Source organism: Atractosteus spatula, chromosome 9, assembly GCF_055471065.1.
Source record: "Atractosteus spatula isolate fAtrSpa1 chromosome 9, fAtrSpa1.hap1, whole genome shotgun sequence".
Lineage (NCBI taxonomy): Eukaryota > Metazoa > Chordata > Actinopteri > Semionotiformes > Lepisosteidae > Atractosteus > Atractosteus spatula.
The window spans coordinates 54925740-54942540 of NC_142714.1; the positions used below are offsets into that span (position 1 = coordinate 54925740).

At 35.5% G+C, this 16801-nt stretch overlaps 1 protein-coding gene across 1 annotated transcript in view; it reads left to right on the top strand.

Annotated features, from left to right (window-relative positions):
- aff2 (ALF transcription elongation factor 2) overlaps positions 1-16801 on the top strand; it is a 172848-nt gene that overhangs the window by 145444 nt on the left and 10603 nt on the right. Inside the window, exons 13-18 of the mRNA XM_088926059.1 lie at positions 8049-8208; positions 9733-10761; positions 11143-11258; positions 13918-14146; positions 15329-15465; positions 15869-15932. Of these exons, the coding sequence (XP_088782185.1) occupies positions 8049-8208; positions 9733-10761; positions 11143-11258; positions 13918-14146; positions 15329-15465; positions 15869-15932 (1735 nt within the window). The remainder of the gene's footprint in view (positions 1-8048; positions 8209-9732; positions 10762-11142; positions 11259-13917; positions 14147-15328; positions 15466-15868; positions 15933-16801) is intronic.

The window sequence follows — 16801 nt, forward strand, 5'->3', positions numbered from 1 at the left end:
AATAAGGAATAGAGGAGAGGGCTAAGCACATAGCCTTCCAGTGTTTAGAGTCAGGATAGAGGATATGTTTTCACCACCTGCGGACGTTCCGTCAAGAAGTCCAGGGTCCAGTTACAAAGGGAGGTGTTCTGTCCCAGGTCCTGGAGCTTGATGACAAGCTTTGAGGGCACTATGGTATTGAATGCTGAAGTGTAATCAACAAACAGCATTCTCACATATGTTCCTTTCTTATCCAGGTGTGAGAGGGCAGTGGCAATAGCATCCTCTGTTGACCTGTTGTGGCGATACACAAATTGCAGTGGGTCTAGGGTGTCAGGCAATGAGGAGGTAATGTATGCTTTGACCAACCGCTCAAAGCACTTCATGAAAACTGATGTGAGTGCAATGGGGCAGTAGTCATTCTGGCAACTGACTCTGGGTTTCTTAGGAACAGGGACAATGGTGGTTTTCTTAAAGCAGGAAGGAACTATAGACTGAGCTAGAGTAAGATTGAATATGTCCGAGAAGACATCTGCTAGCTGGTCAGCACATGCTTTCAGAACACGGCCAGGAATAGCATCATAGGATCCTTGTATGGATTGGTGTTTTTAAAAACTTTACACACATCCGCTCTGGATATGATCAGTGGGTTTACGGATCTGCGTTACTGACCTCAAACCGAGCATAGAATGAATTTAGCTCATCAGGAAGAGAGGTAGACTGTTGTGTGATATAGCTGGGTTGCGTTTTGTAGTCTGTAATGGTGCGTATACCACTCCACATGTTCCGTGTCTTGCAGCCATGATAATATGACTCTAATTTAATTTAAATTGTATTTAGCTATTTTGATGGCTTTCCTGGGGTCATATCTGGATTTTTTGTGTCTGTCCATATCACCAGAATTGAAAGCAGCTATCCTAGCTTTAAGTTTGGCGTGTATCTTGCCATTTACCCATGTTTTTTTATTTTGGTATGTGCGAACAGTAATCCTGGGAACCACGTCTTCAATGCATTTGTTGATGTAGCCAGTAACATAGTCCGCATACAGATTGATATTTTTTTGGCAGCTTTGCGGAAGATCTGCCAGTCAATGGTATCAAAACAGTGACTTAATATAAAATCATAAAATTCATCTGACCAACGTTGAATGGTTCTTAACACTGGCCTCTCCTGTTTAAGCTTCTGCTTGTGAACAGGAAGTAGCAGAATGGAGGCGTGATCGAATTTGCCAAAAGGAGGTCGGGGGGGGGCTTTGTAACCATCCCGGAATGGAGTGTAAGCATTGTCCAAAGTGTTTGCTCCACGCGTCGGGCAGTTGATGTGTTGATGTAGATTAGGCATTGTTTTCTTCAAGTTCGCACCATTAAAATCACCTGCTATGATGAATGCACCCTCAGGATGTGTATTCTCGTGTCTGCTAAGGTGACCGTGTGATTCATTCAGTGGCCTTGTGAAATTTGTCTGCAGCGGAATATACACCACTGTGAGAACTGCCAAGATGAACTCCCTCGGTAGATAGAAAGGGCAACATTTTATTGTCAGATAAAATGTGTAACATCACACTGTCTGCAAACTCTTCATAAAATGATATTTTACACAAATAGTTTAAGTGGACACCTTTGCCATATTTCTCTGTTTGTGGTATTTTGTGAGTACTAACTGTGATGTTTTTTTTTTATTTAATGCTACTTCACATTAAAGAAACAAACTTGAAAAAAATGCAGAAAAACAGCATTTATATGTGTAGGGTATATCTTAACAGCATTCAGAATTATTTAATTTCAAGACAATGTTGTCAAGACCACTGTGCAGATTTAAAGGATCTATGCATTACCTGAAACTGCTTATCTACCTTTTGTCCAGATTTTTAAACAGAGCTGTCAAGTTATGACCCTATCCTTGCAGAATCTCACAGGCACAATATTAGCAGGGCAGAGATTTTGGTGCAAATATTTGAGTTTCTAAGTACAGGGAGTCACATGTGTTTACTGATGCCCTGAAAAGTATTGTATTCCTATGGCATTTAGAATTATATTGAAGATTGGATAATTTTAAAGTCCAGACACCCTGCTTTCCTGATATACAATGGCATAAGTTATGTCCCTGTGGATGCCAAACTTTGGCTTACAAACTGTGAATAAATTCGAATACACATTTGTCACTATAGAAGGTATAAAAGACAGGAATCTTTCTGAGCTTATTTGAGGAGCACAGCTCATGTAGAATGCCATACAGAGAACACCATAGAAAAGCTGACTACAGACATCTGATCATAAATAGGCTGCTGCACAATCTGTATCCAGGGTCATTTTTAAGTAATGAATTTTTTGGTCTACCTTTTTAATCTAACTTCTAGGGACAGAAAAGGATGTACAGAGGGCCTGTCAAAGCCTAGCTTCCAAAGCCTGCAGTGAGCATCTAATTTATCATGCCAGTGTGCCTCCCTGAGCAGAAGGGCGTTAAGTGAATTAGGATACTGCTGAAGTAAAACAATCGATCAAGGGAATTCTGGTCACTGTAATTGGTTTTCCTAAATGTAATGGTCATAATTTTTGTGCAGATAGCTTTGAGGCTGCTGCTAAACCTCATCCTCAGAGGTTTTTTTTATGACATTAGAGAGGAGCAATAACAGTTGATTTTACACATTTCAAGTGTACGGAGCTGATAATTTGATAAATTAAAGAGTTTAATAAATTTAGGTAGAAGGAGCAGACATTATAATTTCTATGTCTGTGTGAGCTGTTCTTAAGGGCAATTTATTAAAATAATAGAGCAAATGTCATGTTGAAGATCATTTAATAACACAGTGGGCTGAAAGAGAATGTGTAAATTATACATCACACCCCTGCAGCACCCCATCTCCCCTTACACACGCACTTCTTTATTGTTACAGCTACAAAAGTGAATGACATTTCATTCGTATTTCCTCAGGGTATTTAAAGAATGAATCAATTAAACAATGCAAATTGAATGGAGGTTTTATTAAAATAGTATTTTGCACTTAAATGGTCTGTGCGGTAATAAGGCCAAAAAGGCCACGTCTTATTACGTACCAGTAACTTATTCACCTTAAAATAATCACTTTTGCACCAACACTTGTTATCATGTTCCTAAGTCCCTCACCAGAACCCACCTGCATTCAACAACTATCCTAAATGTTACACCCTTTTAGCACTAGACACTTGGGGTCGTAACATACAGCAATAGTACACAGCCTGAAAGTGAGACAAACACATGGATGGATTGAAACATATGATATACAGTATCAGAGAGGTTACAATTGAAAGAAGGCCATTTGACCCCTCTGCCTTATTTGTTTGCTAACATTCAGTCTATACATTTCTTGAAAAAAGCAGGAGCAACAACCTCACTGACAAAGCAGTCCCTATCAGTCAATCCCAGTCTCAGTGTGCTAGCAATATAATCCAGACCTTTCCTGGTACTCAAATGGAACATTGAGCATATCAACATTAAATGTCATCTGCCTGGTGTCAGCAAAGCCTTGTTTTTTTCTTGCTTTCTTTGTTAATCCACCTATTTTGGTCTCTGTGAACTAGTTTATGGACTATACTGCAATGTAGATCAATGACATCCTGTATATTAATTGCAGCAGTAGTCCTAAAGCAGATCCCTGTGGTAATCCACTAATTAAATCACCCCAGTCTGGGCTTTCAATCCTTATTTGTATTTGTACTCTGCTTTCCATTAACCAGTTTTCAGTTCAAAAACTTAAAATACTTTAAATACCTATTTCCTGCAATTTAAGAATTAATATTATGAGGAACTTTCTGAAAATGAATAACATCAAACATCACTGTAAAAAATGTTTCTTTCTAAATGTTGTATGTTTAAGCTGCACCAATATTTGTTCAGCTAATAACATGAAATTAATATTGTCTTTTGATTATAAAAAGAATCAGGGATTTTTACCTCTAATTTATAATTCCTAAAGAGTCTTTCTATTGTTACTATAACAGTTTAAAAGAGTAAGGTCTTCTAGCTACAGTAGCTGTGGGTCTTTACTCAATTTACAAAAACTTCAGAGTGACTTTAGAAGCAAAATTTTTAGTTGATGGACTGCAGGAGACACTTGATCAACGTACTGTAGTATTCCTTTGCTCTTATCTCTTGTTGAATGGGCTTAAAAAATATATACTAAAATTATTAGTGAGATTCCTGAACATGGTATGATTGCAGCAAACCTGTGTTTGACAAGCCTTTTTTCTGGTCTTTTGAGTAACATTGATGAAAGTCTTTCCACAGCTCAGTTCATCTATTCAGTCAGTTGCTTTCTCTTTTGGCTTCATTGATCTAGGATTATGGTATCAGTGTAAATAGAAAAAAAGAAGATCGCAAATCAATACAATCCTGTTACTAAAGCTGCCAATACAGCAGCCTGAGGCTGTGGGTTCTACTTGGTTTTGTTTTTGACCTGTGATCTCCAAAGAGAAAATTGCCTTTTATTCTGCTGTATTTTTATTTCTCTTTCTAATGATACAAAGCACTGGGAAGATAGTACAGTATCTGTTCTTCAGAAATGCATTGTTTTTAACACGTTTCATGAAAATTGCTTAATTGGATGAAGTAACTCATTACACACACATTGATATAAATTAAATTAAATATTTATGCTGTTGATAGCTTTAAATAACATTTAGATTTTTTTATTCCTTTCCCATAGTTTTATGAGATTGGCTCTAAGACATTTTATTCATTTTCTAAAATAGATAATTTAAGATCCTGGATGTTTTCTTTTCACTGTTTTTTTCATGACATTTCTCTAATTGTCATCACCCAGTCTCACCAGAGCACAAATTATCCTGTGCAAATCACAGTTTATTAATTCACAATTTTTAACATTCAATAGCAACAGCCACATTTATGGTAAAAAACATACCAAATTATACAAAGTGTAGTTATATTGTGAAACTATTTATTAGATTTAATTAGATGTTTTTTCATTTTATGTAAAAAATGGAATTTGTCCAATCATAATAATTTTACCTTTGTTTTACCACTGAATGATTTTAAACCTCATACTCATCAAATTGCAAGATTCACTAATAAAACCTTATTTCTAAAATTGTGAACAGTTTTGGGCACTACATTTTAAAGAAGTTACTGCTACTCTGGAATCAGTCTAGAGAAGAGAACGCAGATAATCCAGGGCATTAAAAGCATGTCCTACACTGATAAGCTAAAAGGAATTAACCTTTTTGGTCAGAGAAGACTACAATGGAACCTGATCCAAGTCTTAAAAATCTTCAATGGCACTGGTAAAATCAACTCAGGAGTGGAAAGTACTGTACATGGAAGTGCATTTAAAACTGATAACAGGCACTTCTTTGCACTAAGGGTGATGAGAGTATTGCAAGCTGCTCGTTAATTAAGCTGATACCCTCCCTGGCTTCTTTAAAGACATGAAATAATAGCTTGATGAGATCCTTGGATCAATTAGCTACTAATAACCAAATGGTATAGAGAGGCTGAACCATTCTTATGTTCTTAGTACTATATACATCCAGTATATGTCATTGTAAACTAGAGTTCAACACAATATTATTATAAACTAGTTCAAGTAGGTAGCTGTGTCAGCATGTGTAGGCTGCAAAGGAACAGGTAACGGGTTTATTCCATGCTGAAAAGAAATAAAAGGAAACACAACGTTTTGGCTGTGGAGCCTTCTTCAGGTGTGAGCAGGTGTGTGCATTATAAACTATATGTCTGTCCTGGCATTTATAGAAGTTCAGAATATTTTGTTTCTCCTTTTAAAAAGTGCAAAACTAAATCTTCTGTATTGTACTCTGCTTACAATTGCAATTATGATTAGAAAAGTGTTGGCTATGTCTTTTTGGGAATGATCGTAATGCACGTGAGCCTCTTAAGGCACTAACCATATGGACTAACAAAGTATGTCATCACCCTCACACATCAGCACATCAGCAAAAGTTTAAAGAAAAATACATTTATCATCCATCAATAAATAACTATAAGTCACTGTATAAATAAAGAAGCACAGCAAGGAAGAATCAAAAGGGGCTTCAGCAGAGAATTCTTAATTACAGGATTGAATGTTTGCTTATGTTGGCACATCAGTTCTTTGGTTAACATAATGTTCTTTTCCTTTTTAAGGATTTTGTGAGAAGGTCCTTTTATTGTAAGCTTTGAAAAATAATCCATGTTGCTTTACAGTGACAACTTTTTTTTCAGCATAGTACCAAGCCATGGAGCATAGAACAGAAATGCAGTTAAGAATGCTTTAAAGAAGAGCTGGGAAGAAAGCTGGGAGACGACATTTAAATGAGAGTTCAAATGATACTTTGAAGTATTGAATATATTGCATTTTTTTACTTTTTCTTGCAAACAGGCCTTTTTATTGTGTTGGTTTTTATAGGCTTATAGTCAATAAGTTGCCAGAGAGAACACACAGATGAAACACTAAGAAATGTATTCCAGTCTTTATTAACACTAGTCCATTGCATTTATAACCCAGTGGATCAGCCAATAACTGATAAAATGTGTTACTAAAACAATAGTTTCTATGAAAATAATAAATTGCTGTAACAATGATGCTGCTTGTCTAATGCAGATGGTAATATCTCAGTAAGCTACAGTATTTTGCTTTTTGTTTCAATTGCTTTATAATATTTTGTTTTACAATTACTACTGATTCGCTAGTTCCCCTCAGTTTGATGACATTGTTTTCTTGCTATTGAATTTTAAACACTAAATACTGTCTGTTGTTGCCTTGTCTCCTCAAAGTAAAGATACTTTTACAGTGCATTAAAAATGAATTAGACAACAATGTGTTTGGCCTGAATCCCAAGATACACTAAAGTTAGAGACTGTTGACTTCAGACCCGCCCAGACTGACAGTAGACAGTACTGGCCCTCGGGGGACACACAACTGTGTTAGCCCAGCAGGATATACAGTAATAGTGTAATCGGCATTCTTTTGCCCTGTACTAGCCTTGATTTTATCCACATATTTTCAATAATTAAATTAACCTTTTTAAAATTCTTTGTGGGAATTGAGTACTTAGCTATTATAAACTGCTTTAAACATCTTCGTCTAGGCGCTGTAATGCCTAAAATACTAGGTTTTTTTTCACATAAGACTGAATGTAAACTAACGCTTATTATTTAGAAGATGCACTCATGATGGCATGAATCCAGAATCTATCTCTGATCCTGCCCCCAGCAATGCCTGTCACACCTTCCTAGTTGCCAGAGTATTCAGCCACAATATAGACACGTTGTAAAACACTGCCAAAAATGCATATATAATATATATATAAATATATATATTATATTAACTGGAATAGTTAGTCTGGATATTGCTATGTGCCATAAATATACATTTATTGTACACAGCTATAACAGATGCATTGAAAGTGTATAAAAGAATAGCTATGCATGTGAAGAGTAATCAGGGAAGGTTTCAAGCTTTTTATCAAGGGTTGACTGAAATAGATACTAGGTGTGGATAACTAAAGATGTATTTTTTATTTTTGACAGATCCTCTAGAGAGACCATAAATGTGCATTTTAAAAATCATAAGGGAAGTTAATTCTACTTATTTCTAGCTTGCACCTAAACAAGCAGTGATGTGCATGATACCTGAGCACTCAGGTTATTGATATAGAAAAAATGCATACTTTTTCATACAACACAAGATGCACAAAATGTCAGATTGTAACAGCTATAAGTTTTTGTATGATTTTAAATCATTGTACAGTATACTTGATAGTCATATAAAACCTAAAATAATTGGATATGAGTAGACAGTACCTTCAGCATGGAAGGAATTATTTTCCTTTGTTCAGAAGTTGTGAAGTTGTAATGAGAGAAACAGTCTTCATAAGGTTGGTCTGTAGCATTTTCAATATATTTTCAGAAAAAAAACCCAAATATTTTTTTAAATGCTATTTCACATCTTGGGATTGACAGCTCGTTTGACTTAATAACTGGTGCTGCAGTACTGAGCAGTGAGAGTGACAGATACAGGGGATGCAGGTGTTGAACAGAGCTGGTGTGTCTGATCCTGAGCTGCTTCTCTTTGTCCACAGCCTTCCTGGGTCAACAGCAAGGACGGCTGAGCCGGGCCACTCCAGCGGCGCCTCTGGCAGCTCCAGCGAGTCGGAGAGCAGTTCTGAGTCGGACTCAGACAGTGAGAGCAGCTCTAGTGACAGTGAGTGTAATGAGGGATCCCGGAGTGCCACCCCTGAGGTACTGCTCAATGCTCAATAACCTGTGGAAGAAAAGAGAATTACCTCTATACAGTACAATACACTTTTTACAAGATCTAAAAAAAACAGCTTTACACCCAGTGATCATGCCTTCTAGTGAGGTGTAATTAAAATGTAGTCAAGTAGGAAACTTGTCATTTAGATTAAATTCTCATACATTTTCACAAGAAAATTTTAGTAACCTTTTTTGTGTTACAGTACAGCTCCAGAATGGCAGCTTCTGCCCTTAAAAAAGAAATGGATAAAACCCAGACTCTTAATCATTAATATTTTTCAACAGCTGAGAAAAGACAGACACTACATTTCCTGACAAGCTCTAAGCATACAATGCTTGAGATACAGAAATGCTGTCTAAAGAATTCTACTGAAAGTTTAATTGGCTGCTTTAAAGCTGCCCAATAGTAAAGTGCTTATGGCACTTTCAAGTTGAGTAAACATTTTCTATTGTGGTATTCTTCCCCATGAGGGGGCTGCACAGCAAGATTTCAGAGTAGGTCAGCCAATGAGATTTGTTTTCTGCAGGACAAAGAACATTTTGTATGCTGGGATGCACATTTCATTTTATTCCAATTACACTATACTACACTATATTACACTATACTAGATCTAAAGGCTAATGCCTCTGCATGCTCTTTTGATTCTTTACTGTTGTAGTGTACTGTAGGTACTTTCAATTTAGAATTAAATGTGTTAAGTATAGAAAAAAATATATGTACTGCTAAAATACTCTACGCTTTTTTAAATAAAAGAATGGAAGACAACATTTGCTTGCATTACGTTATGTTAACTGTGCTTTATGTTGCAAAGGAACAAGTAATAGGTTTATTCCATGCTGAAAAAAAGAAGAAAGAAAACAAAACGTTTCGGCTGTGGAGTCTTCTTCATGTGGAGCCTTGTTCACAACCGAAGAAAGCTCCATGGCTGAAATGTTGTGTTTTCTTTCTTCTTTTTTTCAGCATGGAATAAACCTATTACTTGTTCCCTTGCAGCCTACGCATACTGACGCAGCTACCCACCTGTGCTCTATGTTGTTTTTTCATACTCTAGAAAGTTCATTTTAAACATCAATTGTTTGGAATTATTTGAAACAGTCATTCAAAGCACTATTTTATGATTCTTTATGAACTTTTTATGTTTATGCTATTAATTAATAAGTGATGTAGTACATCACCTCATCTAAAAAAAACTAAGAAAGAAACTCATTGTGTACCAATAAGAACATAATTTGATAAAAAATGTATTTATTTTAAATTTATTAGAAATTAGATCCATAAAATGTTGCAAACATTTTAGATATATTTCCTGATAAGATATGTTAGAGAAATTTCAAAATGAGAGACAGTAGTTGTATTAAGCAGAAACAAACTGAAAATGTGGTTTTTAATATAGTTTAGGACAGGAGGAAGTGAGAAATTTTGGTTTTATAAAATATGCATATGTCAATGGTTAAAGAATCATTTTTTCACTAAAACAAGCAAATCCAGTTTTATTTTCTTTTTTTTAGCCTGAACCTCCATCTACAAACAAATGGCAGCTGGATAAGTGGTTGAATAAAGTAAACCCCCACAACAAGACACTAATCAACACTCAACCTGAGAGTCATGGGCTCAACAGCTCTCAGCCTGATGATAGCCACCAGACTGAGGGCCAGGGGTCAGGCAAGGGAAAACCTAGCATGTCACTTGTACAGCCTGATCCAAAGGAGAGGGTTTTGCTCAGTCCTATAAGAGATAAAGCAAAACCCAGGACAGGCCAAAAAACACCAGAAGGTAAGATCACAAAGCTCAAATCTCCTGCTAATATAGATTTAGCACCACCCAGGAGAACAACAGGAAAAAAACAGCCCAAAAAAGTCGAGAGGCCCCCCAGTGCAGAAGAATATAACTGGCTGAAACCAAACAACCCAAGCTCCACACCAAAGGAGAAGGAGCCACCGCCTCTGGAACAGTCCAAAGCTAGAAACAAAGCTGGCAATGGAAAGACTGCCCCCAGGAAAGAACCTCGATCAAATCCAGCAGGACCCACACAGGACAAGAAGAAACACAGAGGGGCAAGCAAAATTATCCCCAAATCAAAGGAGTTCATTGAGACTGAATCATCATCTTCAGAGTGCCATTCTGATCCAGAAGAGTTGGTTAAAATTCCTCCTCCTTGCCCTGGACCTAACAACATTGGATTACTTAAATCCAAGGACTGCAACAGCAATATATTGAGTGTCAGCAGCCTAACTAGCACCAGCAGTGCGTCTATAGACCCTTCTAATGGTGACTTACTAGAGGATCACCTCTTCTCCCCCATCCCCATGGTTCAAAATGTTGCTGAGCTGTTGTCTCCACTGAGGGACTTTGAGGAGATCAAGTCTTTGTGGGTAAAAATTGAACTTAGCTTCCTGTCTCGGATCCCTGGGCAGGACCCCCCAGAATCAACTCCTGTTAAGGCTGAGCCTCGGGACTCCAGTAATAAGCACAGACGGCAGTCCCCAGCTTCAGCTACTGCTGAAAAGCCCTCCAGCAAAACCAAGAGGAAACACAAGGCAAGTGCAAATCACAGCCAGATGCCATTTCCAATTACATGACATTTTAGAATCATTCTAATTTCATCACTTTTTTCTTGGGTTTACATTAAATACACAGACAACCTCTTGATACGCAACTTGCTTAGATACACATATATGTATAACATGCGTAACATGGGTATTTGAAATTGTGAAATTAAATCTGTATTATGAAAAGAAAGTAAAGTTTTAATTTAATAGTTGAGAATCTTTTTGTTCCACCTATTGATTTTACCTCTGATTGTTTTGTCTGGGATTCACACTAGTGTTATTTTATTAGGAATAGTCAAATTGATATTAATACACACACGTTTATGCAATGATGATTGTACTATATATGTTTATATGTTTCACCCATAGTCTGAGAATTGTGATGCAGTTAATGGCAACAAGAAGTTACGGCTGGAGAAAGAAACTTTGCTGCTTCCTCCTTGTATATCACCAATACATAACCACAAACTCACCAGCACAAAAGAGTAAGTATTTCACTACTACCTGCCTCTTCATTATCATCTTTGTTTTGTATATTGTATAAATGTATTTGTAAGTAATATTCCTTTCACTTTTACCTTCACAGTAAGGGGTTGCTTTTTTGTGTTATGTAGACGTATTAAATTCAGTAACAGTCATAAGAGCTATCTGTTAGTCAGTGGTAAAACATACGTGCAGTTATCTCAGGCTGCCACGGTCTTGCAAGGGTAATTCCTAGTTCATCCCTCTGAGCTCTTATTGTTGTGATCTAAAGAACATGAAAAACTTGCAGTGAATCAAGATGCTGCAAATGAAGAAGTTTGGCTGGAAAATACACTGAGTCACCCTCCAGGCTCTATTTTGACACTAGCTGTTTGTGTTGTCAAATTACATTAAAATAATTTTTCATTGATGTGAACACTGATGCTAATTTTAGATTTTCAGTTAGTGAAGTAAAACCTACCATTTGTGGGTGTTTGAGAAAAGGGCAGTTGGTTATCCTGCTAGCCTAAACCCTCACAGTAGTGGATCACTGAACTCAACTCAATACTGTTTAATGTGATTAACCTTTTGTAAAATGGAAGCTTTGGTATTTAGTGTATGTATTGCTTTAGTAAGGGACTGTTGTATATTGCTGTGCAACAGAACATTGTTGCCATGTAAACAGCTTCTAATTCAATAATCATGACATAAACGTAAATTAAAAATGATCATCAGAACTTCTGGATTCAATATAAGATAGTATATTATGCATCATATGCACATTTAAAGGGAACTAAATATTTCATACAGTAATTTTTAACACTTGACAAAGGGCTTTATGAAGTTTGGCATTCTGTAAAATCATTAAATTCACTATGAAGAATTTTGAAGGCTATACATGAGGTGGAAATACCAACATGCATAGGAATTGTTAACAAATTGGGAAGAATATCGCTGCCATGCAGGCACAACATCTTCAATTCCTTTAAGCAGTTCCAAAGTCATTAGAGATGGAACTATTTTCTGGTGGACTAAACAAAACCAATGATTATGAGTTTATGCTGTGTGTTGAAAATCAGATTTTAATTTTAGTCTCAGCTTCAGGTTTTGTAAGATTACTGGGCTTCAGGCTATCCCAAGCTTTGTAAGCAAATTTTGAGTTCTGTTTTGAGTTTTGAGTTCTGGATCAAAAAGAATCCACAAAATCATTGCAAATGACAAAAAGGGGTATAAATAATCATATTTTCTTAACAATAGCCATAGGGCTTCTATCCCACAAAAATACAGATTCTCCACTTGTGTGTGTTGGTTTTATCATGAAGTACTGTACATACAGTAAATGATAGGCCTACAGTATGAAAAACACAGCTAGTGAATCACATTGAAACCCTCTTTTCCTTAACATGTTTTAGTGGAATATTTACAGCAGGGTTTATAGCTATACTGTAAATATAGTTACAAATAGTACCCATTGTGTTAAGGTCTTATTCAATTAGTTTGATCAATATGTCTGTATTTCCAGAAGAAGCAATATCATTTAAACAGAATTGAAAATACATTTTTAAAGGATTGGATGTTCAACTATCTAAGCTTAAGGATTATAGAACCACATGTTTCAAAGAGAATAATATCATTTTTAAGACAGTCTATGCTGCAAGAATTCTGCCACTTATCATTGTTTTGTTTCGGTGCTGTGCCATGTTTAAGATGAGTAAGCACTACTGCAGAGAGAAGCACCAAGTTTCTGTTTCTCTTCTGAAATCCTTTCCTGGTGCCACCTAAAGCATGTCAAATATTTAGCAGTCTTCCACTTCAGCTGTGAATGAGTTTTCAACTTTAATCCGGGTAAATGGCAATTTAAAGTTTGAAAAGTCACATTTAGTGCAAACTACAAAACCTTACATTTTTAGTACCAGAAACCTGAATTTGATTTATTTAAATGCATTTATCTATTTTTTACCTCCTATGGGATCAAATGTTTTTTTCTTGCAAGCAGTAAGAGTGATTAGATATAATTACTTACATAAATAACTAGAGAATGTATTGTAAGGGAATTTTGCTGAATGAAAATAATTCAATAGTATTTAATTGTTTTAAACTTTGTTTCAAGTAGAATATAACAAGTAGTATATATCTAGCAGTAACTAGTTGTAGGTGTTTATTTTTATATAAACAATTTGTGAAGTATTTGTAATTCAGAATTGAAATTCTTTCTCAAAAAACATGCTCTGAATGATGAATTGTAAAATATGGAGATTTCAGAATTAGGTGGGAGTTTTTAATTTTACTTAAACTATATTATTTGTAATTACTCTGTTGGTCATTTTAGTAATGGTAATAGGTCGGTAATGTTGATGTTGCTGTCACTTGGTTGCTAGAATAATTATGGATATCTTACACAATAATAGAAGTAGCTACTCTGTACACTAATTGACTTCTGGAATGATATTTAATTCATTGTTTTGTTTACTCTTTTTCTTTTGGTCATGATACACTCAAATGTAAATGTAAGCTGAAGAGCATTAAGATTCTACATGTTACATGTGTGGTAAGCAATTTCTGTGGCTTGGAGTAAATTCTCTCCTTTGAAAGAGGGAATCTTTCTGGTAATCTATTGTCATTTTATTCATTAATCACTTTACTCCTCTCCCACTACCTCCGCTTCTTTCTGGTGACCTGAAGCTCCTTGAAGAAACAACCCAGGAAGCGGGAAGAAAAACTTCTTCCTCCCCCCCTGTCTCCTCTGTCAGACGAGCCGCTACACCTGAGGAGAAACACTGAAAGCAGATCGTTCATCCAGGAGGGTAGCACCAGTTCAACCAGTACTTTGCCCACTCATTCCACCTCTGCCACCTCTAACAGGCACCGCAAAGGAGAGAACAAAATGGTCACACATTCCAAAACTGTCAGTGTGAGTGACAACATATTTCTTCATTGCAAATTAATAAGTTATAGCAATATACTAACAGGAATACAACATGAACAGTAATTTCTCTATTAAATCAGTTTTTATAGCTTTTTCGGATTTGAATGTGGACATTATGTCCACAGTGAATAAGGCCTACTTTTAATATTTGTTAAAAAATAACAGCACCTCACACCCTTGTTAAACACTGAGAATGGTTAGGAAATTCTGGTCCAAAGGAAACAGTGCCACCTGCTGGTGTACTAATTTTTATCAGCAGCCAAAGGTTTTTTTGGATGACACCTTTTGAAGTATTGAATGGGATTAAGTCTAGGCTTGTGAGATCTGACATGGTTTGGTTTTAAGTCGCCAATACTGCTAACTTTATATATTTAAAATACTATTTTGTTCCTAATTTAAATATATGTGCAGATAATTAGATGTACCATCCTTGTGAGAAATGAGTTATGCAATCAATAAATAAGAAAATCAGTTATGGCAGAAGAAGCAACTTAGTGCACAACATTTGACTATCAAAAATGTTATTGTCAAGATTATGTACTGTACCTTAACTAAAACATAACATTTTAAGATGGCATATTTAGGAAAAAACTATGAAGTACGATTTCTTCTTGAGCAAATGTTAAGTTCTGTATGTTAAAAAATAAAGAAAAGGGATTTTTTGTGTTATGGCCTGTTACTATTTAACTCACTGCATAAAGCTTTCTTTATGAATTTAGATAACATATATAAGAGGGTAGTTTTACTTTATATAACACTTTTATATGGAGTTCTGATATTTTCTGCTTCATTTGTTTTTGTTGATCCGGATTTATAAACATAAAACTGACTGTTTATTAGACATTTGGCTTTTGTCTGTTTGAATGGTAAAGAAGCCCAATTCAGTTTAATTCAGTGTGATTTAGTTTGCAAAAGCTGGATGGCTGGACAGTAACCTCAGAATCTTTTGCTTCAGGCTTTTGCTGCCATTTCCTGTGTTTTTCCAGAACTAATTACTCTTTGGAAGAAACTCAAAACAGCATTAAAGACAAGAAAATGGAATCCATGTGTGAATTTTACAAAAAAAAGACAATGTCAGAAATACTATATAGTACAAATTGTGTTCATTGAAGGTATTATTACCAATTGAACATGAATTATGACCTTAATTATTATTTTTGTGTGCAGGAAGAAGATGCCCACAGCAAGCCTCCAAGCGGGTTGGTTGGCAACGGACAATCCGGCCCTGACCTTTGGTCTAACCTATCATCAACATCACTAGACCACCTGGAGCCAAGAAGGCCCAAGCTGACGTTTGACGATACGTAAGAGTTGCATCTGGGTGGCTTTGTGTAAACTGGCTAATAACACAGTATTGAATAAGTTGATTGAAGTTGATTTCTGGTGACATAATCTAATTAACTGAGAAATTACTCCACAATCCCATTACAAGCACATCCTGAAAAATAACATTTAAAAACTACAAGTGAAAAGAAATTGACTTCTTTGGTACTTTAAAAAATTGAAACTGCTCTTGCAGAAATGTTTTAATCAGATACTTGACCTTACAGGTTTTATCACGATGTGAAGATGGCAGATACTCAAATAGGAATCACATTTTCTCTTTTAGTTAGCTTTTCTTCTCTTATTGTTTTAGATTTCATTAAAAATGCTATTTTTTTCTGTCAGCCTTTGTTACAGTCCATGTTACTCCCCTTTTTCCCACAGACTTCAAAATGCAGACCACTATATGCAAGAAGCTAAGAAATTAAAGCACAAAGCGGATGCACTGGTATGCTTCATCATAAAATTAATTTGTTTTTTTTCTTTCTGTTGTTTTTTTAGAGGAATAAGGATGAATCATGATGTATCTGTCTCTCATATTCCCCTTGATTACAACATCCACAATATTAAATCAGATGAAGCATTTTCTTACCTTTACTATGGGGATTTTGAGTTGATAATTAATACCTAGATAAGTTAATGCGCTGAGGAATAAGAGGTTAATTGTGCATATCAACTGGGAGATACAAATTATAAGTAACTCTCATTTTCTTTGAGAAGCCCTAAAATGGACTTACATTAGACTTCTGTTGCTTTGTTACTACGGCACCTCTGACTGAATTGAATGGTCACTTACATTTTAATGCAGAAAGCCAGTCTTGATTTATACAAACTCATATGGCTGTAATAATTGGATTCTAGAGATTATTTTTCCAGCCTATATGTTGTATTGAAAGTTACATGTATTTTATTAGAAATATGTACTCATAAAACCAATGATGAGTACAAATTACAGGAAATTGATTGTCAGAATACATAAACAGAACAGAAGGATACAAATCATAGTTTTTGCTGGATAGTAGTGTTAATTGATACGTACTGTGGATTTGTCCTGTAAATCTTATTTAGAATCATATTTAAAAGGCTGTATTTTCTGTATCACTGCTTTGGAGATATGTTTCAGGAATACATTCTGTGATAATACATTAATGTAATAGAACAGTTTAATATAATGGAAAATATACAGCATATCCAAAAGTTACTGATAAATATTGCTTGATATTTCTTCTAATTTCTAATTGATTAATTGATTGATCATCATATTAATATATTAATGCACAAAGGATATGCAATAAAAATACAGATCATTAAGAAATT